Source organism: Meles meles, chromosome 19 (genome assembly GCF_922984935.1).
Source record: "Meles meles chromosome 19, mMelMel3.1 paternal haplotype, whole genome shotgun sequence".
In the NCBI taxonomy this organism is placed as follows: domain Eukaryota; kingdom Metazoa; phylum Chordata; class Mammalia; order Carnivora; family Mustelidae; genus Meles; species Meles meles.
This window is the reverse complement of record NC_060084.1, coordinates 17,908,277-17,933,695: the sequence shown is the minus strand read 5'-3', so window position 1 is coordinate 17,933,695 and position 25,419 is coordinate 17,908,277. Positions and strand designations below refer to the sequence as shown.

The 25,419-nt window shown below is 45.8% G+C and overlaps 1 protein-coding gene across 1 annotated transcript in view; it reads right to left on the bottom strand.

The window, feature by feature from the left end:
- RANBP10 (RAN binding protein 10) overlaps positions 1 to 25,260 on the bottom strand; it is a 66,200-nt gene extending 40,940 nt beyond the window's left edge. Inside the window, exons 1-3 of the mRNA XM_045987990.1 lie at positions 25,004 to 25,260; positions 24,103 to 24,214; positions 2,316 to 2,368 (exon numbers count right to left, since the gene is read on the bottom strand). Of these exons, the coding sequence (XP_045843946.1) occupies positions 2,316 to 2,368; positions 24,103 to 24,214; positions 25,004 to 25,238 (400 nt within the window). The 5' untranslated portion in view covers positions 25,239 to 25,260. The remainder of the gene's footprint in view (positions 1 to 2,315; positions 2,369 to 24,102; positions 24,215 to 25,003) is intronic.
- Between the last annotated feature and the right edge of the window lie 159 nt (positions 25,261 to 25,419).

The window sequence follows — 25,419 nt, the reverse complement described above, 5'->3', positions numbered from 1 at the left end:
CAACTCTCCAGATACATTAGTGTGGGGACCAACACCTCATCCCCTGTCTCCAAGACCCTTCTCCTATAGGCCCACATCCTGGACCTAGACAGGGTCTGACTGCATAAGGGCCCCAGATGCACTTCCACACAATATTACATTCTCAACATCAAGGCACATGACCAGCAGCTGGCCTCTAACTGGTGCAGAGGGGGTCAAAAACTCCATCTTATGAGTGAGGCAAACAGATGTGGCCAACTCCACATGGCTCCATCTCAAAGAGATTCAGGTCAGCCCAGGTAGACCTTGAACCTCCCCTTCCCACCTCATCTGCTCCACTCCATGGATCTCAAACCAAATGAGCAATGCAAAAAACGGTTCTTACTAAAGAAGGATGAGCATGTGAAACTTAGAATACCAAGCCTAGCGCATGGTAAAAGGCTGTATTCCAAATCCACCTGATAGATGTGAGGACTCCTTGATATAAGGGCATCTGTTTTTGATTATTTTAATTCTATTTACACCTTTTTTTTTCTATTTACACTTTTTAAACAAATAATATATTCACAAGAAAGAAAATGTGAAGATTTTGAAAGCGAAAAATTTCTTTCCCAGTCCTATCCCTAGTCACCCTGTCACTTCCCAAGGGATAGCTGATATTACAAGTTTTTCTATAGATTTCCAAAGATATTCAATGCATGTATAAGCAGGTATAGATATGCTCAATTTGCCTTTTTAATTTTTACACACTTCATAGCATATTATACACTGTTCTATGCCTTATATTTTCCACTTAACAATACACTCTAGAGATTACTCTAAATCAGTACCTAAAGAACCTCCTCATTCTTTTCATGGCTGCATAGTATTCTTTTCTGTAGATTAAAAAAATTCATTTAACCAATGTTCAAGGTTGCTTAAAGTGACAGTTAATAACAGAATATAACAGTTATTTCTATACAATAAGCCTCCCCTTCCCTGCCACCAAAGCAGTGCAAAAGTTCAAAGAGCACACTTGGCATAAGAAAAAGATTAAAGGGGGGGCACCTGGGTGGCTCAGTGGGTTAAGCCTCTGGGTCATGGTCCTAGCATCCTGTGATCGAGCCCCGCATCAGGCTCTCTGCTCAGTGGGGAGCCTGCTTCCTCCTCTCTCTGCCTGCCTCTCTGCCTACTGTGATCTCTCTCTCTCTGTCAAATAAATAAATAAAAACCTTTAAAAAAAAAAGATTAAGGGGCATCCGGGTGGCTCAGTTGGGTAAGCCACTGATTCTTGAGTTTGGCTCCATGATCTCAGGGTTTTGAGATCAAGCCCCTTGTCCCTCTTCTTCCCCCTCTGTCCGTTCTCCCTGCTTGCAGGCATTCTCTCTCTCTCTCAAATAAATAAATAAATAAAATCTTGAATGGGGGGGAGATTACAGCCACATTCTACACAAAGAAGTCAAATATGCCACACACATCCTGATTAACTAAAGGCCAGTTTTCCCTGAGATCAAAGGCAAAACATTTCAGACTCCTGACAAGTAGCTGAATCCTGAGCAAGTCTAGATTTCAAGTTCTTGAAACTGGTCAATAAGAAAAAGGTATATGTCTTACATTAAGCATAGATGGGAAAAAATGTAACACTTAAGTGCTGCTCTCTCTTTGGAAAAAGCCAGCTGCCTTCTCTCGGTGTCTGGGGCACAAAAAGTAGAGAGAGCCAGTGCAGAGACACAGAGACTTTGCCTGCCTTCATGATGATGCCAGGGTAGCTTGCACCATGTCACTTAGGCCACTGAAGGAACAAATGGACTTCGGACCATCTTCTGGTGGAGGTTTCTATCCCTTCAACTGTACATAGCCCAAGTGGTTGAAAGGGTGCCTGGGTAGTATTGCAGGGCCCAGAGCATTCCACAAATCTGAGGTTACTGACTACAAACCTAAGTCTCGCACACTTCATATTTATTAAAAAATTGCCTCAACCACGTTCCAAATGGGAGGCCACTTAAAGACCGATTCTTAATAATGGTGAAGTAACAAAGAAGCCAGAGTTGGAAGCAGCCTTCTTCTCCATATATGCCAGAGTCCCAGGCTGGTCCAATGCCAGTGGGAGTGAGGGCTACTAAGGCGTATCTCCACCTGAGCAAGCTCAGGTTGGTTTTGACTGCAAACAGTTCAAATTCCAATTAATTTTTGGAATGGAAGCCCAAACCATCCCAGCCATGGCCATGTTTTAGGATCTTCCACCCAGTGACCTGGCTTTAGGTAAGATAGTCTCCAACCTCTTGGCTACCACCATCATTCTCATGACAGAATGGATCAGAAGAGCAGAACAAATATTCTCTTAACCAATGACTCACCAGGAAGTCTGTTCATGTTGACGCCTTGAGCTGAGAGTCCTATTCCCATGTACCTTCAGAAAATCACACACAAAAAAATTTGGTTAGCAAATGATTACACATTTCCCTTCTAAAAACATTTCTTGGTAAAAGAAAAACAAGAAAAGCAATGAATATAAGACTCAACACAGTTCTTAGAGAACCTTCACATTTTGATTTTCTCTCTTTTTTTTAAAAGATTTTATTTATTTATTTGTCAGAGAGAGAGAGAGATCACAAGTAGGCAGAGAGGCAGGCAGAGGCAGAGGGAGAAGCAGGCTCCCTGCTGAGCAAGGAGCCTGATATGGGACTCGATCCCAGGACGCTGGGATCATGACCTGAGCCGAAGGCAGCCGCTTAACCAACTGAGCCACCCAGCCGTCCCACATTTTGATTTTCTAATGAAAATCTAAAAAATCATCTAAATGCCTTAAGTAGCTGGAGAAACAAGAGGTAGTGTCTGTAACCAGGAACTTCAGTTTCAGATCAAAGTTTCCTGAAATCACTGTTTCCAGTCCCTTGGTTTCTGGCTCCAGCTAACACAGCAGAATCTATCCTCAAGAAGTACCTAAAGTGGGGCGCCTGGGTGGCTCAGTGGGTTAAAGCCTCTGCCTTTCGCTCAGGTCATGATCCCAGGGTCCTGGGATCGAGCCCCGCATCGGGCTCTCTGCCGCGGGGAGCCTGCTTCCTCCTCTCTCTCTGCCTGCCTCTCTGCCTACTTGTGATCTCTTGTCTGTCAAATAAATAAAAAAAAATCTTAAAAAAAAAAAAAAAAAAAAAAAGAAGTACCTAAAGTAAGTATTTGAATCCTAGGTAGTGCTTGGCAGAACGATGCAAGATCAAGCCCACGGGGATAAGCCCCTATTCAGCAAGGACCAAGACATGGAAAAAGTACAGCCAGGCTGGGTCTGTATAGAATTATCAAGACCCCAGGGCTCTTCTCTGGGTATCTCCAAACTCACTAAAGTGGCCTAATACATGTACTCACCACTGGCCTCCCTGATCATCCAATGTTGAGGCAGGGTGTCCTCAAGCCCTGAGGATCCCCCTACCCCCACTCCTCCCACCCAGGTACCTAAACACCTAAGTTATCCACAGCAAAGCAGGGCCCATGCTGCACACCTGGGTCAAAGATGTCTCAGAGGCACTCATGAGCAGGAAGGCCAGAAAAGGAAATGAACAGAGTTTTTTAGCCTGTTTATATTGTGCAAGGAAATAGTGAGGTATTTCTCCAAGAACTAAGAGAAATAGGTCATATCCTTCTAACAGTACAACAGGAGAAACCCACACATGATGCCTGATATTAACCATCTGTGAGTGCCAACAGGTAGTTGAGAAGCTCAGAATACTAAAAACACCAACCAAGAGGGCTGAGGTATAACTTTATGGTTGCACAAAAACTGAATGTACTTAAGGCCACTGAACTTACACTTTAAGATGGTGAAAATGGTCAAGTTTATGTGATGTATATTTTACCATACACACAAAATAAAGTTTTTAAGATTTTATTTATTTGACAGAGAGAGCATGAGAGAGAGCACAACTAGGGGGAGAGGTAGAGAGAGAGAGAGAAGCCAACCCCCTGACACAAGACTTGACTCCAGGACCCTGGGATCATGACCCGAGCCAAAGGCACATATTTAACCGACTGAGCCACGCAGGCGCCCCCACACAAAAATGTTTTTTAACACAGGGTTGCCTTCTTTCGACCATTTCCAAGTGACTGCACATTTACATTCCAATTGTTCCCTGTTGTAAATGATTCTGCAAGGAACACACATACATGTCCCCATTTGGATAATTATCTTTCCCCGACATGCTCCACGCACCTACATACCTGTTTCCTAGCACTACCTGAGTTTCCACAACATGGCGCTCCTGTCTCTGCAAGTCTTTCATCTATAGCAAACACCCCTTTCCCTTCTCTGGCTGGCTATGCCACTGCGTTTTCGGGGAGCAGCCTCTACCATCCAAATAAAGGATCAGGCAGGGAAGGAAGGCTCTGACCCACACATCTTCCTCTGAAACCAGCTACCACATCATGCTGGCAGGAACCAGGAAGACACCAACCAACACATGACCCTGGTAACTTGGCCTGTAGGAGTTAGGGGAAAGAGGAGGGAAGGGAAAGGAACAGCACTTCAAAGAGGGACTTGCAAGGTTCAAAGGACTGAGACTATCAAACTGCCTGACCTCCTGCCAAAAATGGACCTTGAAGAAGCATCAGGGGCAGAATCAGTGTAAGCCTGCTGGCAGGATTCCTATTAGATTAAAACCTGTACTTTTCCCCAGAAAAACAGCAGCCCAAATAATCAGCCTCCTTACTTCAAGTGGTAAAGGCTGCCACAAGCTGGTCTTCGTTCTCTCTCTCTCTCTCTTTCTTTTTTTAATATTTTATTTATCTGACAGAGAGAAATCACAACTAGGCAGAGAGGCAGGCAGAGAGAGAGGAGGAAGCAGGCTCCCCGCGGACCAGAGAGCCCGATGTGGGGCTCGATCCCAGGACCCTGAGATCACGACCTGAGCTGAAGGCAGAGGCTTTAACCCACTGAGCCACCCAGGCGCCCCTCTTTTTTTTTTTTTAAGATTTTATTTATTTATTTGACAGACAGAGATCACAAGTAGGCAGAGAGGCAGGCAGAGAGAGAGGAAGGGAAGCAGGCTCCCTGCTGAGCAGAGAGCCTGATGTGGGGCTCGATCCCAGGACCCTGGGATCATGACCTGAGCCGAAGGCAGAGGCTCTAACCCACTGAGCCGCCAGGTGCCCCTGGTCTTCATTCTCTTAATGCCTTGACTGACCAAGCAGCAAACAACCTTAACTGCTCTGCAGTCATCAGTCTAAATAATCATGTACAACATAGCCAGGGGTTTCCCTGACTTAGATGTCAGGTCACTCATCCTGCCCTGTTTGGAAGGGCTTGAGTCCTTGCCCAATCCCACATGTGATCCCATTCCTGCCATACAGGTTTCCTGACACTAAAATGAGGGTTTGTGTTTAGAGCGCATTTTTCCTGGATGACCCTTAGCCACTTAAGGTTAACATGAATGGGGAAGGTCAACCAGCTTGGCCACCAGCAACAAGGGTCTAATTCCATAAATTTCCATGGGAATAAGGAACTACTAAGGCACATGTACTCAAACACAAGTTGCTTAGGCTTCTGCACTGGGGAAGCCTTTTCCACATCCAGCAGCTAGCCCTCAACACCTGCCTATAAACTCTCTGCCCCATAGGTGGGATAGTGTTTACCAGGCCTTCGAGCCTTTACATAAACCCTAGGGTCAACTTGTGAATCCTCTCCCAGAGGAGATCCTATACCCACACTTGGGTGCCATGTCACCTGCAGGTGTCAATGACACAGGGAACAACTCCACAGGAACCTAAGTTGCATATTCATACAATGCTGGAGTTGAGTCACTGTTCAAAAGAAATGAGTCCTAACTCTTCAAACAATGGGTGACATTAAGTCTTTTCTAAAAGTCTGATGTCTAAAATAATAAAAACACACAGCCTTATACCTTCCAACAAGTCTTCATGCACTTGAAAACTATTCTCCAACCAGTCTGAGATAAGCAGGGATAAAAAAGCTATAAGGACACCATGAATATACTGAAAGAAAAACACTGAACTGAACACTTTAAGTGGGGAATTGTATGGTATGTTAAGTTACATCTCAGTCATACTCAACAAAGTAGGAATAAACCAACAACTATCTCAACATAATAAAAGCCATATATGAAAAGCCCACAACTAACATCATACCCAATGGTGAAAGACTGTAAAACTTTTCCTAAGATCAGGAACAAGACAAAGATGCCTGTGTTTGCCACTCTATTTGACAGAGTGCTAAAAGTTCTAGCCAAAGCAATTAGACAAGAAAAATAAAAGGCACCCAAATTAGAAAAGAATAGGTAAAACTATCTCTGTCCACAGATGACATGATCCTATATATAGCAAACCCTAAAGATTTCACAAAAATGCTATTAGAATAATCAAATTCAACAGTGAGTAGTCTGTCTGAGATTCTTTTTTTTTTTTAATTTTTTTTTTAAAGATTTTATTTATTTATTCGACAGAGAGAGACCACAAGTAGGCAGAGAGGCAGGCAGAGAGAGAGAGAGGAGGAAGCAGGCTCCCTGCCAAGGAGAGAGCCCGATGCGGGGCTCGATCCCAGGACTCCGGGATCATGACCCGAGCCGAAGGCAGAGGCTTCAACCCTCTGAGCCACCCAGGCGCCCCCTGTCTGAGATTCTTTTTCCCTATCCCCCTGCCCCTTCCCCTGTTCACGTTCTCTCTCTCTCTCTCAAATAAACAAATAAAATCTTTTAAAAATTACACTTTTTTAAAAAAGATTTTATTTGTTTATTTGAGAGGGAGAGAATGAGAGAGAGAGAGAGTACGAGACGATGAAGGTCGGAGGGAGAAGCAGACTGCCTGCTGAGCAGGGAGCCCGATGTGGAACTCAACCCCAGGATCATGATCTGAGCCAAAGGCAGTTGCTTAACCAACTGAGCCACCCAGGCAACCTACACTGTTTTTAAAATGCTTAATTTTTAAACAAAAATTACCATTTAACCCAGCAATTCCACTTCCGGGTATATATCCAAAAGAACTGAAAAGAGGCACTTGAACATATATTTGTACACTCATATTCATAGCATTATTCATAACAGCCAAATGGTGAAAGCAAACCAATCCAAGTGTCTACTGCTGAGTGGATGAATAGATAAACAGAATGTGACACATATACACAATGGAGCATTACTGAACCTTAAAAAGGAATAAATTATGGGGCACCTGACTGGCTCAGCTGGCATGCAACTTGGGGTTTTAAGTTCAAGCCCTATATTGGGTGTAAAGATTACTTAAATAAATATAACTTTAAAAAAAAGGGGGGGAAGGAAATTCTGATATATAATACAATACGGAAGACAAATTCTGGGGGCACCTGAGTGGCTCAACTGGTTAAGTGTCTGACTTCAGCCAGGTCATGATCTCAGTGTCCTGGGATGGAGCCCAACATGGGGCTTCCTGCTCAGGGGAGGCTGCTTGACCCTCCCCCTGCTTGTGCTTGTACACACTCTTTCTCTCAAATTCAAAACAAAACAAAACAAAAAATGTTAAAAAGAAAAGAAAGAAAAGAAAAAAAAAGACAAGGGGTGCCTGGGTGGCTCTGTTGGTTAAGCATCTGCCTTCAGTTCAGGTCATGATCCCAGAGTCCTGGGATTGAGCCCCATGTCTGGGCTCCCTGCTTAGCGGGGTGTCTGCTTCTCCCTCTCCCTCTGCCTGCTGCTCTCCCTGCTTATGCACTTTCTCTCTGCCAAACCTTTTTTTAAAAGACAAATTCGGCTTGATTCCACTTATACAAGGTATCTAGAATAGTCAAATTCATAAAAACAGAAAGTAAAATGGTGTTTGCCAGTGCCTAGGGGGAGAATCAGGACTTACTGTTTAGTGGGGACAGTTTCAGTTTGGGAAGATGAGAAAAGTTCTGGAGATAGACAGTGGCGGTTGTACAACAATGTGAATGTGCTTAATGCCACTGAACTGTGCATTTCATGATTCAAATGATAAATTTTTATGTTACATATGTTTTACTACAACGAATGAATATATGCATCAATGCAACTGTCCCTCCTCCCCAAAAAAGGTTCAAATTCACTATCATCAGCTATAATACTTATTATTACATAAACTCTTTTCCTCTCTTCAGACTGGGGGATTTAGGATCCAGGAAGATGATACCCTCACCTGTTCATTCTTTCAGAGGTATCACCTCTGGCCAAAAAGCCAGCATGTGGGTATGTTTATTTAGTTCTGATATCCCCCAAGCCCCCAAATCATCCAAACACAGGAGATGGAGCTTAAGTTTACAGATTCAAGCCCTATGTCTTATGCCACAATGAACAGAACTGATGCAAGGCCTGTTCCTACCTCAGGATACAGGAGCTACAGGAAGGACCCCTCAGCCCTCAGAGGAAAAGCACAGAGCCACAGCAGTACTGGGCACATAATGAACATTCAACAAACCCCTAGCATTCATCCATGCGTGGTCTGGTGCACTTTATCACCAAAGTCACAGGGTCCTTCCCAGTCATACTGCAAGGGAACGTAAGCTTCTAACTGGTGTGAAAACATAACAGAGCTACATAATAGGTTAAGTGAGCTCTGAACTCAGCCACAACACCCCCAGAGGGTACAACAGAGCCACAAGGGTAGGAGCCTGAATTCAGTCTCTGCACTCTGACAGTTTCCAGTGGCAAGTCAGGGGCAAGCCAAAGACTCAGGGTGCACTGACTCAGGGATTTCCAGAGGAAGTAAAGGCTGAGCCAAGACCTGGTAAGCGGTGAGGGGGAAAAAAGGAGCACGTTCCATGCAGAAGTAGCAGAATGTGCTGAGGCGCAGTGGCAAGAACGCAGCCCCAAAGTCAAGGAACGGAGAGAAATTAGTGTGGCTGGGTCACAGCTTGGGCAGACCTAAAAAGAGGCAAAGCTGGCACAGGAAACTGGCTATCCATGCACAGCTTGCATGCTAGCTAAAGGAGTCTGAACTTCATGGAAGGTCAATAGGAAGCTGCAGAAAGGATTTAGAAAAGGATGGAGCTGATCAAACCCACTAATATTTGTAAAATGGATTGAAGTGGCAAAACTAGAGGCCACTCAAGTCATCCCAGCCAGAGATGAAAGGGCTGGACAAGGACAGAAGCAATGGGGATGGCAAGGCACAGAGAGAGCCAAGTGCTCTTTAAAATATACATATAAATATACATTTATCTTTAATTCATCTCTACTCCCAATGTGGGGCTCGAACTTACAACCCCGAGGTCGAGAGTTACATGCTCTACTGACTAAGTCAGCCAGGCACCCCCAAGCCAAGTGCTCTTTAGAACACAGTGAACTTATGCAAGGGGGAGGAGCTGCCCCGGACACAGCCCAGCACAACCAGTCACCCCGGAAAGGGCAATTCCCTGAAACCCACTTGCAAACTCTGGAGCCCAAGTGCCTGGCCTGTCAGCAGTAGTCTTTCTCCAGTTCTCCTCCAAACCTAACATTTATACTGTGTGCAAACAGCCAAACAAAAACAAAAAAACAAAAACATGCATCAGATCAAAGTATGAGACAAGCCCAGATTCAAATCTCACCCCTGCCACTGAGTTCACCCTATGCCCAAATCAGCTTGTCAGACTGTTCCTCAGCTATCACCATCAGTCCACAGAGGCCTCAGGGTAGCCACTGAACAGGATCCTGGGCATGTTGCCGGGAGGGCTGCTGGGGGCTACTGGACAACTCCACTGTACTTTAGTTCATGCACTAGGGACTTTTCTACCATTGGAATTGGGTAAAATAGGACATTTCTGAGGGCCTGAATCTTCAGACTTCTAAAAACAAGCGCCTGTTTACTGGGGATTGCTGAGGAAAGAGGAGGTGAGCATCTGCTTCCTTCTTGGTGATATGTCAAATAATGGTAGAAAACTAACAGATACAAGCTGCCTTGGTCACCTGGGAGGGAAACAACAGGGGTTCTCACTCCCTAAGCAGGTAACTGGAATAGACAGAGCTTAGCTCCCCTATATTTAACATCTCCACTAGGGCTTTCTTTTCAAGCAGGAGGATATATCTGAGGAGCTTGGGGGCAAAGTTATTAGCCCACATCATGACTTAAAGTAGGGTAAACCCATCTGCTTTACTCCTTTCTTCCATATGGCAGCAAAATGGAGAATACCATTTTTCATAGCAGTGAGACAACCAGTTAGGTATAGAGGGACAACAGATGGTAAGTTCTTCATGGCAGTAAGACCACGAGCTGGCCTCTCACTTCTCAGTTTCTACTTTACTGCCAAAACCATAATACAAGCTAGAGCTAGAAGAACAACTCCATCTCTCTGTGGGGCTCCAGGGAGAAGAGGGCAGCAAGTGAGCACAGCTCCGGCCAAGCTGGAGTGCAGGACAGAGAATGAGCAGCAGCTACGGCAAGACCCTCAGCTGACCACACAGCCAGGTCCGCCCTGAAGCTGTCACCATACACCGCAGGCAGCAGGGGCAAACTGGGGCCCTGGAAAATGACCTACAGTGAAAACAGACTGGTGGTTTCTGGGGCCCATGCTACCCTCCACCCACCTCTGCTGACTCTCCCACAAAAGCAACAGTCTGCTGAAACTCTACAGTCACGCGGAGAGCTGAGCACAGTCAGCTGGGATTCTTCTTTTTTCTCTTTGGCTTTCCAGATGTTCTACAATTACTTTGATAGTCACAGAAAAATCATTTTCCAGAGCCAGCTGATGGCCACATACTTAGGAGGCTGTTGGCTCTCACCCATCAGACTCTCCCTGGATTATCCCAGGGCACATTTCAGTGCCAGAGGGGCACAGTGGGGGACCTGGTTTTCAGTGTCAGCTCCACAGTATCCCCACTTCTCTTTGACAGGAGTGCAGAGCCTGCATGGGAAGAGCACACCTTCAGAAACAGAAGGAAATTGTCAAAACCCCTGCTTCGGTAGAAGAGATGGGGCTCTGGCTCACACAGTAGCAGGTGAGTCCCAAGCGCAACCCAGAGCACACACCTAGGAAACCCTCCTGCTCAGCACAGTGACGCTGGCTCAGCACAACTCCAGCTGACTAGAGATTCTTCTATGGCCCAGACAGGTCTGGTGGCGAACAGAGGACAGGACCTTAGAAACCAGGCCTCTGGAGTCTCACACCCTCCAGGGACATACAACAAGGCCTGGGGCAAGGAGACCACACTTTGCTCTTACCACCCATCCAGTCCCGAGAGACGGCCTGGAGCACTCTCCACTCTACACAGGGAACCTCTCTGGCAGCAGAGGTCCAGAGACAACATCCCAGACTCTTGAAACCTGGTCCCAGACACTCCAGCCTAATTCAGGACTGTGCGTCTTGGATTTCACCCTACATCTCAAGTTCCCTATCAGAAGAGGAGAGGTTGGACTAAAGGGCTCCTAAGATCCTTCCCTGCTCTGACCTAGAGACTTTAATTCTTGGCAGAATAAGGTCCAGATACTGTTACAAATGTGCTGTACCCAGATGCAAGCCCAAGATGGGGTAGACCCTGAAACAGCAGTCAAAAAGCGACCAAGACGACAAAAGAAAAGGAAATTATAGACCGATATACTTTATAGATACAAAAATCCTCAACAAAATTGTAGCGAACCAATTCTAACAATGTATTAAAAGGATTACACACCATGACCAAGTGGGATTTATCCTATGAAGGCAAGCATGGTTCAACATTAAGAAAATCAACCAATATAATAAACCACATTAACAGAACTAAGGAAAAACACACTCATGATCATCTCAATTTATGCAGAAACACCCCCCCAATCCAACACTCCTTCATGATACGAGCACTCAGAAAAGTAGGAATAAAAGAGAACTTTTTCAAAATGATAAAGCGTATTTATGAAAACCCAGTGGTGAAAGGCTGAAAGCTTTCCCCCCCAAGATTAAAATAAAACAAGTATGCCCACCTTTTACCCACTGCTATTCAACACTGTACTGGATGGAAGGCCTAGCCAGAGCAATCAGTCAAGAAAAAGAAATAAAAGCCATTCAAATAAGAAAAGGATAGGTAAGGGCACCTGGGTGGCTCAGTGGGTTAAGCCTCTGCCTGCGGCTCAGGTCATAATCTCAGGCTTCTCGGATCGAGGCCTGCATCGGGCTGTCTGCTCAGTGGGGAGACTGCCTCCCCTCTCTCTGCCTACTTCTCTGCCTACTTGTGACTGACCTCTCTCTGTCAAATAAGTAAATAAAATCTTAAAAAAAAAAAAAAGAAAGAAAGAAAGAAAGAAAGAAAGAAAAGAAAAGGATAAGTAAAACTATCTCTATTTGGAGATGACATGATTTTATAAAAAAAATCCCCAACAGTACACAGAAAGCTCATTAGAGCTAAAAAATGAATTCAGCAAAGTTGCAGGATAAAAAATCAAACAAAAAGCAGTTGTGTTTCTATATATTAACACTGAACAATCTAAAAAGGAAATTTTTTAAAAATTCCATTTATAATATAGCATCAAACAGTAAAATACTTAGGAATAAATTTAGCCAAGGAAGCAAAAGACTCCTACACTAAAAACTACAAAACACTGCTAAGTTAAATTAAATTTAATTAAAGAAATTAAATTAAGGGGCGCCTGGGTGGCTCAGTGGATTAAGCCGCTGCCTTCGGCTCAGGTCATGATCTCAGGGTCCTGGGATCGAGCCCCACATCAGGCTCTCTGCTCTGCAGGGAGCCTGCTTCCTCCTCTCTGGGTCTGCCTCTCTGCCTACTTGTGATCTCTCTCTCTCTGTTAAATAAATAAAATCTTTAAAAAAAAAAAAAGAAATTAAATTAAGGAAGACAAATAAATAGAAAGATATCTTGTGTTCATGGATCGGAAGACTTAATATTGTTAAGATAGAGAGTATTGTGAATATTCTCCAAATTGACCCAAAAAGTCAATGCAATCCCTACCAAAATTCCACAGTGTTTTTTGCAGAAATGGAAAAGTCAATCCTCAAAATCATATGGATATGGCAAGGGACCCCAAGCAACTAAAACAATCTTGAAAAAGGAAGAACAAAGTTAAAGGATTCACACTTCCTGATTTTAGAACTTAACTAGAATACTGCAGTAATCAAAACAGTGCGGTGCTGGCATAAAGTAGACGCAAAGACAAATGGAATAGAATTTAAAGTCCAGATATAAACCCATATTATCACCAAATTACTTTCAACAACAGCGCTGAGTCCATTCTATGGGGAAAGAACCGTCTCTTCAACAACTGGTGCTAGGGGCACCTGGGTGGCTCAGCTGGTTAAGCAACAGACTCTTGATTTTGGCTCAAGTCATGATCTCAGGGTTGTGGGATAGAGCCCCATCTAGGGCTCCACACTGGGCTGGGAGTCTGCTCAGTATTCTCTCCCTCCCCTATTCTCTGGGGGGAAAAAAAACACAGTTGGTGCTGGGACAACTGGACTTCTACATGCAGATGAATGAAGTTGAACCTCTCCTTCATACCATATATAAAAATGAACAAAAATGGATCAACAATCTAAATATGAGAGCCAAAACTATAAAATTCTTGAAAGAAAACAGGGAAAAACTTCATGACCTTTGGTTTCAGAATGGATTCTAGATGAGACGCTAAAAGCATGAGCAACAAAAGAAAAAATTAGATAAACTGGATTTCATCAAAATTAAAACTTTTAGGGCACTTGGCTGGCTCCACTGGTACAGCACAGCACACAACTCTTGATCTCAGGGTTGTGAGTTCAAGCCCTACATTAGGCATGGAGCCTACTTTAAAAAAATTTCTTTTCATTAAAAAAATATTAAAACTTTTGTGCATCAAAAAACATTATCAAGAAAGTGAAAAGATAACTAGAGCATGGGAGGAAATATTTACAAATCATATATCTGATAAGAGTTTAATATCCAAAATATGTAAAGAGGGACCCAAGGGGCACCCAAGTGGCTCAGTTGGTTAAGCGACTGACTCTTGATTTCAGCTCAAGTCATGATCTCAGGTTCATGAGATAGAGCCTTGTGTCAGAGACTCTGCTTTTCTCTCTCTCTCCCTCTGCCCTACCCCGCCTCACACCCTCATGCACTCTCTAAAATAAACAAATCTAGGGGTGTCCGGGGAGCCCAGTCATTAAGTGTCTGCCTTCAGCTCAGGTCATGATCCCAGGCTCCTGGGGATCGAGCCCCACATGGGGCTCCGGCTTCTCCCTCTCCCACTCCCCCTGCCTGTGTTCTCTCTCTTGTTGTGTCTCTATCAAATAAATAAATAAAATATTTAAAAACAAACAAAGAAACAAACAAACAAATCTTTTTTAAAAAGGGGACTCAAACAAATACTTCTCCATCAATGTTCACTTCTATGTACCATTATTCACAATAGCCAACAGATGGGGAAAAAAACCCAAGTGTCCATCAACAGATAAAAGATAAACAAAATGTGGTTTATACATACAGCCATAAAAAGGAATATTTCTGATATAGATCACAACATAAACCTTGAAAACATTATGCTAAGTGAAATAAACACGAACGGACAATATTGTAGGATTCCAGTAACATGAAATATCTAGAACAGGCAAATTCATAGAAACAGAAAGGCTGCCAAGGGCTAGGAGGAGGGGAAAATAGGGAATTATTGCTTAATGGGTACAGAGTTTCTGTTTGGGGTGATGAAAAAGTTTTGGAAAACGGACAGTGGTAATGATTGCCTAAGATTGTGAATGTAATTAATACCACCGAACTGTACATTTAAAAATGGTTAAAATGATACATGTCATACATGTATCATACACCGCACAACACACACACACACACACACACACACACACACACGTGCACAGTCACCAATAACATCCCCCCAGGGCCCTGCATGCCAGCATTAGCCTCATCTGACTTTTCCAAATGAAACAAGGAAGCCTTGGCACAAGGTGCGGTGGAAAGCATCGGAGTATTCTGGCCTCCTGTCAGGGCAAGAAGAAAGAAGTCCTTCACTATAAGCAAACAGCAGATGACAAGGGTGAAGAACACCCACCTAGCTCTTTTTACTTTCTATCAATTTCTTCTTAGAGAGAAAGTGGGTTTCATGGGCTGGCAAGCCCACAGGGACTTTTGTTTGTTGTTGTTGTTGTTGTTATTTGAGAGGGAGAGAGAGAACAAGCAAGAGCACGAGAGCAGGGGAAGGAAGAAGCAGACTCCCCACAGAGCAGGGAGACTGACATGGGGCTCAATCCTGGGACCCCAGGATCATGACCTGAGCCTAAGGCAGACACTTAATCGACTGAGTCACGAGGGTGCCCTAGGCACTTTTAATAAATATTGCTTAAGATATATGAACCAATGGGCGTCTAGGTAGCTCAGTTGTTAAGCGTCTGGCTTCGGCTCAGGTCAGGATCCCAGTATCCTGGGATCCTGGCCTGCAGCGAGCTCCCCGCTCAGCAGGGAGCCTGCTTTTCTCTCTCCCTCTGCCCTTCTCTCCTGTTCATGCTTGCTCGCTTTCTCTCTCTGTCTCTCAAATAAATAAATAAAATCTTAAAAAAAAAAAAGATATGAGCCAATGACCATTGCACATGAACGTATTTTTTTAAGATTTCATTTATTTATTTGTCAGAGAGAATGAGAGCACAAGCAGGGGGAGCGACAGGCTGAATATCTGCAGGCCCACAGAGCTCTGGTAGGAAGTGACAAAGAGGAGAGAAAAAAGACAACCTCCTCGGTCTCAGAGCTGAGATGGCTCTTGGGGGCTGAGGGAAGGTACCAGCTCTGCTGCCAATCCTCTCAGTCACCAATGCCTCTGTCCCTTGCTCCAGACCCCCGTGGAGCTACTGAAATCTTACCTGATAGCTTCATCTTGACATCTAACACCTTAGCCACAGCTCAGCAGGCTGGCAATCTTGTTCCTATCAGAATCTGCCCTAGATAAAGAAATCATCAGCCTCCGTAACAGAGATCTTGGGGACTATGGTTACAAAATGGTCCCTGGGAGACATTTCAGGAAAAGCACCAACTGATGTTTAGGTCTGAAGTAAGGGCTAATATTTGGTGCTAGGAATTTTATTTCATACTCTGATGGGTCTACTTAAAACCACAGTCCATCAGGATACTGGCTGCTGTGTACAAGCTGCTCCTCCAGCAACCACGCCCCCACTTGGCAGAGGATGTAGTTACCCACTGAGCCCATATCTGTGCAGGCCCCCTACTGAGAGATGGACCATAACAGAGATGAATGAACCCAGCTCAGCACCACCCAAGAAAAAAACAGGCCTGAAGGAAAAGGGGCGTAGAGTCAGAATGTGCTTGTAGGCAGGAAGGCGGTTCTGAATGTGGGTCTGGAGACCCTCATACATCCACTGTCAAGAACACCATCAAAACACCCACAGACCCCACAAGACAGGGAGGGGCAGAACAGTCCCCATGAGTGGTCCTAAGTAGGTTACTCACACACTCTGGGTTCTGGCTTCCTCCCTAAGAGTCTTGGGAATCTCAAGCACCAAGACTTTCCAGATCCTGTCACATTCAGAAATCAAATATACTGCCCTTACCAGAGGGTATACCTATTGGTTCCCCAGCTTAATGTAAGTCTGGACACAGTAAATGCCCTCACTCAGACATTACCCTTAATCTTCTAGTTACAGGTATTCATCCAGAAACGGGCCTGGAGTTTACTGGTTTGTAACTTAGCATCTTTCATTATTTTCAGCAGGGGATCTTATTCAAGTAACTAGCCCACCATTACCTGGAAACTCTAAGTCCCAGTGAGTTTGAAAACATCAAATTCCATGTATTAAACCCCTTTCTGCTTAAAATATCTGGAATGGTTTTTGTTTTCTGCATTCACCTCAACCGATACACATAATGGCAATAAACTACGTTTGTTTAAACCTGCATCTCTCTCTCTGTTTTTTTAAATATTTCATTTATTGATTAATTGAGAGAGAGCACGTGCACAAGTTAGGGGGGCAGAGGGAGAAGGAGAGAGAAACTCAAGCAGACTCTGTGCAGAGCCTGTCCCAGGGCTCGATCCCATGACCCCAGGATCACGACCCGAACCAAAACCAAGAGTAGGTCGCGTGACCAACTAACTAAGCCATCCAGGTGCCCTGTCTCTCTGCTATTTTTTAAATGTACACTGTGTCAGGTGTTGAAAAATCTTATGTATTATTTACATTTGGCACATAAATAAAGAAAAGCAAATACAACTACTAATAAACTCCTAGCACAACAGCTATTATTAAAAGAGAGCATTCTGTAAAATAGCCAATGTCAATTTCAGATACATGGCTTTATATACTGGGTGATAACCAGTTCTACCCAGCAAACCATCCCCTCTGCCGCCCTTTGGTTCAGTTCCACCTCAGCAATGTCCTCCAGAAGAGACAAACTGAGCCCTGACAGCACCTGGGCACAACTGCCTTTCCGCTCTCTCATCTTCTAACAGCCTCCGTCCCTTTGATCAAAAAAACAGCAGCTGCCTGGTGCAGTGCACATTAAGAAAACTCCTGGGGCTCTGTCTAGATAAGGATGAGCACTGTTATCAATCAGTAACATGCGCCAGGGAAGCTGAGTGGGCAGATGAGGTATCTGAGCCTTGACACCTGCCCTCCCCATAACCTTAAATAAACTTCCCTGGAATCCCAGGCCACTCCTAAGGTTCAAGAGGTAGGAAGGGAAGAGAGCACAACGGGGGGTGCAAAAGACTTACCCAGCCCCTCCCCCACTTCTCTACACAGTTCAGAGCTGCTCTTTCTGGCAGCCTCATGAGAAAGGGGCTGGGTTCTGTTCCATCACCAAGTTTTCCAGCCTCATTTCCAGCAACAGAGCCATGACCTCATATTTCAACAAAATGCCAGGATCCTGGAGCTACAAAGACATTTCATATGGATTTTGAGCAGAACTTCTGGAGAGGAAGAGCGACAACCTGAAGAGGGGTGACATTATCCACCCCTCTCCAGTGATCCGTCCTTTCTTTGCAATTTGACCCCTGCCCAGAGAGACCCACATTGGGAACCTTTATTCTTTCCTAACAGCCTCAGAATAGGATGACACCCCATGCTTCCCATGCAGAGCTACTGAGTCCATCCTCCTGTACTCCTCCCTGATGGGCTCCTGCTTCCCCTCTAACAGGGAATCTTCCTTACATAGTGACCCATTTTTGGAAAAGAACAGACATTCCAGGAAAAAAAAAAAAAAAAAAAAAACAATGAGGGCAGGAACTGGGGAGAAGGGATGTGCAGTGAATTTTAGGAATCTCTCCAGAGGCTGATGCTCAACTAAGGAAGGCCCCAGTTACAAAGAAGGAAGCCATACTCCCCACTCTCAACTTCCAGCTTGGAGCGTGGGGGTGCAACACAGTGAGCGGGGAGGTCCCAGGGAAGTCCAGACGTGCTCAGCACAGGAAAAAGTCCTTCCAGGAAAGTGGACATCACGTGGACTCCAGTATTCTCACCCCGAATCAGAGCTACACCTCAGTAAGCCCAGCTAGACCTGGGCTTTAATCCCCAACACAGGTAAGCAATACAAACACTCCAAGATGTTCCAGAGTCTACATACTCCATGTCTCCAGAAATAGTGCAATGTGTTACCAGGGAGAGATGCAGCCCACAGCTCAGCATCTGCCCGTGATGCCATCAGAACTGGAGGGCAGTCAGGAAGAACAGGGCACAACCACCATCTGCATCTGCCTTGGGCAAAGACAGAACCTACTTCTCAGGACAGGCAGGACAAAGCCTCCTCCCCCAGGTCCACAGATGAGCACCTACTTCTCAATGGCACTGCACAATGCACAGACTGGAGCGAGGGAACCCAGGGGCCAGCCACAGACTGTCTCTAGTCTGGAGGGCCTGAGCTCAAGTTGCTCTACAATCAGGAACATGGCAGGTGAGATCGTGAATGAGCGAGCGGCTCTCTGGGTCTCCATGGAAAATTATGGACAGTGTCGTCTTTTAGGTGGGACTTGGCGAAAACCAAATACCAAAGACCAAGCAAAGGCGGAGTGCTTTCACCCCCAGGAAGCCTCTCTGGCCACCAGTCTTCAACATCCCTCCTCTATATCTTACCACTCAGGAGAAAGACCAGCCGAGAGAGAGAAGACATAGGCTTTGGGAAAACCGTGCCTGGAGTGTGGGACCTAAAGCTACTGGCACACACTGGACAGGGCTCTCAGCCTGAGAGGCTGACTGAACCAGAGCAGCAATCTCCTCTGTCCCATCCACTCTCAAAATTGTGGGCAGATCCAAAGTCCTCAAACACTGCTACCACACTCAGGATAAAGCCCATGCTCCTTAGCCAGAGCATACAAGGTATTTCTGATCTGGTCCTTGCCTACCTCATGCTCTGTGCTCCTCATCTTTTTATACACTACTCCTTCTGCCTGGATCATCTGCTTCTCAACAAAGTGAAAACCTGGAAACCTCTAATTCATCCTTCCAGATTTAGCATTCTCACCCCTTCTATGAAGTTTTCCCCAAACTTTCAGGTACAGAGAAAGCCCAACCTCTGGGCCACCCCCGGGGTATAGCGCACATTATGGACTGGCCTCTTCTATAAGGTTGTATGTGTAGGCATATCTGCCTCCTCCCTAGATGAGCCTCAGGCCTGTGCTTCTGAAGGCCCGGTCTGGCACTGAGACTAAACAATGGGTGCCTCACTGTGGTGTACAGAATTAATGATGAGTGCTTTGCTGCCTGGCCAAAGGAAGTCAGCTGCAAGTTCAAGCAAAGGCAGGCTGGCTATGGCCAGGGTCTGGGCCTGGGCACCAGTTGCAGAGAAGAACACCGCCCCCCCTCCTTAACTCCATCCTGTGCTCCAGCCCAGGCTTGCTGTTCTTGGGTAGAGCCACCCATCACATGTCAGGAGGCTGCTGCTGCTGGGATGATGTTACAGTCTATTTTGAGGGTCACACTGGAGCATCTGTCAGCCTGGCCAGCCACACCCTCCATGTGTCATCACTAAGAGCTGGGGACACCCACAAGTCCACAAACTCTGCCTGAGCAAGTCATTTCCCCTAGGAACCCTCAGCTTCAGGGCCTCAGTGGCTTTCTAACAACATCAACCTGAATGCCCTTATCTCCTAGCACCACTGGCAGGGCTCTGATGTCTCCTCACCCCACCAGACCCAACTCCTGCCATTCCCAGCACTGGTGACTTGGCAAAATGCAGCTGAAGCCCATCAGTCTGTACCAAGCTCTTAGCTCAAATGTAGCCCCTCCTTCTTTAGCTCTCTCTTACATTTAAGGAGTGCCCAGAAAGCCCAGCACCCTGACTTCAAGCCAGGTACTAAGCAGGTTCATTTTAGGTCCAGCAGGTCTCACCTGCTGAGTAACTCCTGTTCAACCCCCAAAACCAAACCCACACTCTGCCTCCTCTTGCAGAGAATATTTCCGTCTACTCTCTGCTGAGTGGCCAAAGGCTTCCTGAGGACAAAGCTGGCCTGTGCTGGCTTTATCTTTATTCTCCCTGTACCCAGCCTAGCACATAGTAGGTATGACTAAATACTCCATGAACCCCTGAAATGAAACTTTCTAACTAGACTAGATTAGTACGTTCTTCTACAAAAATCATCAGAACAAAGGCCTTTCTAGAAAATGACATTGATAAATGGGTTCATAAACACCTTTTACAAATGTACTCAAAACTACAGAAAAACAAATGTACAGATTCAGTAAATCAAGCCCAGTACAGAGTATGCCACATTTCTCTGGCCCCATTCAGCACTAAACACCTCGTAGCTCTGTCTCTTAAGGACACTGTGATCCCCTACAAATCCAACTGGACATTCCTTCACTCTACCCAGGGAGTGAACTCAATGGGGAAAGGCACCAGCAGAGACACGTATGTGTGGGATCAGGCAAGGACATCTAACAAGCTGGGCCACTCAAAGCCGTGGTGCCAGGACAGGTCACCAAACATTCTAGGGGTTCAGGACTCACTCACAAAATAGACACATTATCAGGGTGCCTGGGTGGCTCAGTTAGTTGAGTGGCTGACTCTTGATTTAGACTCAGGTCATGAACTTGGGGTCCTGGGATCGAGCCCTGTTTCGGGTTCCCTGCTCAGTGAAGGCTCAGCTTCTGCTTCTCCCTCTTCCTCTGCCCCTCCCCAATGAGGTCATATTCTCTTTCAACTAAATAAATAAAATCTTTTTTAAAGACTTTATTTATTTATTTGACAAAGAGAGAGAGCACAAGAGAGAGCACACCCACTGAGCCGCCCAGGTGTCCAAAGAAGATCTTTTTATTAAAAAAAAGGATTTGGGGGCGCCTGGGTTAAGCCTCTGCCTTCGGCTCAGGTCATGGTCTCAGGGTCCTGCAATCGAGTCCCACATCAGGCTCTCTGCTGGGCAGGAAGCCTGCTTCCTCCTCTCTCTCTCTCTGCCTGCCTCTCTGCCTACTTGTGATCACTGTCAAATAAATAAATAAAATCTTAAAAAAAAAAAAAAGGATTTTCTAGGACATCTAGGTGGCTCAGTTGGTTAAGTGTCTGCCTTCAGCTCACATCATGATCTCAGGGTTCTGGGATCAGGTCCCACATTCAGCTCCATGTTCAGCACGGAGTCTGCTTCTCTCTCTATCCCTCTCCCTCTCCCCAACTTGTGCGTGCATATGCACGCACTCTCTCTCAATTAAATAAAAATAAAATCTTAAAAAAAAAAAAGGATTTCTGTCTCTCCCTCTAACCCTCCCCACCCTTGTGTGCACTTCTCTCTCTCTCTCTCCCCCTCCCTCCCTTTAAAGAAATCTTTAAAAAAAAATAAAATCTAAAAACAAACAAACAAATTTAAAAAGACGTATTATCGGGGCGCCTGGGTGGCTCAGTGGGTTAAGCCTCTGCCTTCGGCTCAGGTCATGGTCTCGGGGTCCTGGGATCGAGCCCCGCATCGGGCTCTCTGCTCTGCAGGGAGCCTGCTTCTCCCTCTCTCTCTGCCTGCCTCTCTGCCTACTTGTGATCTCTGTCTGTCAAATAAATAAATAAAATCTTAAAAAAAAAAAAAAAAGATGTATTATCAGGGCACCTTGGGTGACTCAGTTGGTTAAGCAACTGCCTTGGGCTCAGGTCATGATCCTGGAGTCCCAGGATTGAGTCCCACATCGGGCTCCCTGCTCAGCAGGGAGTCTGCTTCTCCCACTGACCTCTCTCCTCTCATGCTCTCTCTCTCATTCTCTCTCTCAAATAAATAAATAAAATCTTAAAAAAAAAAAAAAAAAAAAAGACACACAATCATCTGCTCCAGCCACTTTTCAGAGACGCCGTGAGGCTGGAACTCGAGCATACAGGAAAGCTATACAACACAACTGGTTAACACCTGGGTCACAGACCAAACCTAGGTCAGAAACTTGCCTCCGCTATTGACGGGAAACAAATAATGAACTGATCATTTTCTGCCGTTCGCCTCCTCGAACCCACTCTCTGGCTACATTCTAGCCATGAGACAGCTTTCAGGGATTCCATAAAGAGGCCGTGAGGAGACATTCATATATTTGCTATCTGACAGTGGTCAAGTGAAGCAGGCCACTACAAATACAGAGGACGTGAGGCCTTGTTAAAACTGAGGTTTCCAGGTCAGCCTATTGGTTATAGTAACCACATATAAAAATGCTGGCTACAGAAACTGATAAAAGATGCCCAACTTTCTTTAAATCTGCAGGCAAAAACTATAGTAAGGACAACTAACAAAACATAGGGCCTCTTCCAGCAAGATCCACTTACAACTAAAATGTGAAAAGCCAGTTGAAGGAATTCAGGTCTCTACATTTAAACACTCCCCTTCTGAAAAAGTATTCTCTTTTCTCACTAGCTCAGTGGTTATCTATGATTAGGACTACAGAGAAAACAATTGATTTTCCTCCCTAAAGTCCAAGTAATGCCCCTTGGTCTCTTTGGCAATATGAGACTCCAGCCACTGCCATTCGGTCTCTACTAAAACTATTTTTGCACTGTTTAAGAGGCCATTCTCATTCACACTAGTTCAAGCACTTTGTGCTTTGATCAGATGATGGGAAGGGAAATGGAAACTTTAAAGCCCTCCAATAGTATGTTTCCTATCTTTAAATTAACTAGACAGGGATAAAAGTTAAAAGATGTAATAGCATGCCATGATCAGAATTCAGAATCATGGAATCCCGGGGTTAAAGGCAGCTTAGGTGCTGGCCTAGCTCTCCATAGTACAAATAAAGAGACTGAAGCTGTGCCATCTACCCATGGCACACAACCATCCCAGGCAAGGATGACACAATTTCACTGAGGAAGCAGGCAAAGCTCTTGACTAGAGCAGTCCTCCCCCAGCACAGCCCTTTGGCTGGGCATTTTGCATGCACCACAAGAGGGGCAGTCCCTAAGAGAGAGGAAGTATTTTGAATGCTCAAGAACACATATTCAGGGTTGGCACTTAGGTCACTGGTGTAGTTGGCAAACTTCCCACATCAGACTTAGGGTCTGATGAGGAAAGCCTTTCCAAGACAGCTGAAATCATGTTATTTCATAAGTTAAACACCTGCTATGTCACAATCAATGGGAAAAAAGAGAGTAGGAGAAAAAGGGAAAGAGAGAAAAATGAGAAATCTCCCCCTCTGACTTCCAGGTGTCAGCTTAGATCACCCTAAAATAAGGAGCCTCCTTAATGCTGACTTTAATGAGGACCTTCTTAAAGCTGGTCCAACTAGTGTTCAAGTCCCTGGACTGAAAAACAAGTTTATGAGCAGCAAGGTCACCTGATTCTGACCATGTGCATGCTGTTTACCCTGAGATGACAGGCCAGTGGCTGCCACAGCTATGATGAATGCTGTGAAGACTCTACTATCCCTTTGAAGCCTACAGAGGCCTCCATGTGACTAAATGCCATAAAAAAAGAACCCTGAATGCAGCAAGAGTGTGAAAGGAGGGAAGTCACAAATGCCAAAGGAACAGTGGGGAAAATCCCATTCTGGACACTGAATTGTTAATATAAACTTGTTACTGGTTTCCCTGACTTGTGAGGTATCTCATTACAGAATCACTTTAGAAGTGTAATCACTAAATCTCTTCAGAAGTCCCCTCCTCTACCTGCAATGCACCTACTTGCCATCAACAGCTGCTGCTTAAACCAGGCCACACCAACAATCAGGTAACAGAGGCAGCCCCACTATTCAACCCTCTGTAGCCCAGACCCACATAGCTCAGGAGCTCATATCAGTCACAAGTGTCAACCAGGAGACCTCGAACTCTGACCACAAGGAACAGTTCAGTGCTGGGGAAAAGAGGATGGTAAGAAGGGGCTTACCCATCTCTTCCTTTGCTGACAATCTTCACCTCAAAGTAATAAATGCCACAGGCAGCAGGTATGGGGTGAGTGGCACGCACTGAAGCAGCATCTTTGTGATTTTTACCATGACCTAATAGGAGAGAGCAAAGAAGAAATTTCAGCAGAAGGTCAGATAGAAGCCTTGTTCTTTTCTGCTCCATGGCAACTTCACCCCTTCATGGCCAGAGGAAGCCCTTACATAGTTCAAGGAATAACTAGAGAACAACTGAGCAAACACATAAGCCTCCCACTTTTGGCTCACTTCCTCCTGTGAATAGCAGCCCTGCCAGAGACACTTTCTCCCATACAAACCAAAGGAGGGTACAGGCAATGTGGATGCATGTGAGAGATTCCCAAGTGCTGCTGGCAGTCTCTCCAGAATACAGAGAGCCCACCTGGGAGATCAGAGGAGGAGGAGACAGCTCTGGAAGTCCATCCCCCTCAACTTTAATAAAGAACTCCAAGCTCTGTCTGTGATGTCTGGCAGGTGAGCAAGCCCAAAGGCCTCTGGCTAATGGAGGGGATGTGACCACCCCCTTCTTCTGACACTCCCAAAACTAAGCAGTGATGAAAGGCCCAGCTGGAATTGGAGCCACCCAGGATAAGCAAAAAGGCCCTCGGGTGGAAGGTCCAACCCTGCACTGGGTTTGGACACCTGTTGCAGTTCTCTTGCCATCAGGTGTCTCAGGGGCACAGCAGTCTAGAGAGTCGACCCTCGGCCTGGTCAGCCTCAACACCATGGATACCCCGCAGGGGCCAAGGCCTAACCTGGAGCACCCAGGCCAGGAAAGGGACGTGATATGGCAGGGGTCGGGCAGCACAGGCGCCGGGCAAATGCTCCGGTCATCCCCCAACCTCTCTGGGTAGAAGAGGCCGATACCTTTGTAGTGGACGCGGAGGTTGCCCTGGGAGAGGCCGATGTAGTTGTACTTGTCCTTGGGGCTCCAAGAGCGCGGCAGTGGCGTCTCATGCTGGTTGACCGCGGGGTACAGGCGCTGAAGACGCCGGCTCAGCTCCTGCTCCCCCGGGGACGGCAGCCCGCCCCCAGCGCCCCCACCAGAGGAATCTCCAGCCTGCGGGTTCCCAGCTCCCGGGTCCACCGTCGCCGCCGCCATCTTGGAGGGAGCTGCTATTGTGTCACTGGGGGCGGGGAGGAGCGGGACAAGATCCTCCCCGCTCAGCCAATGGCCGACGAGCCTACCGAGGCCGCAGGGAAACCGAGTCCGAGTCCGGCACCTCTCTTTGGACATTGCCAGCCCTCGCCACATTGAGGACTCCATATCCCACAATGCAGAG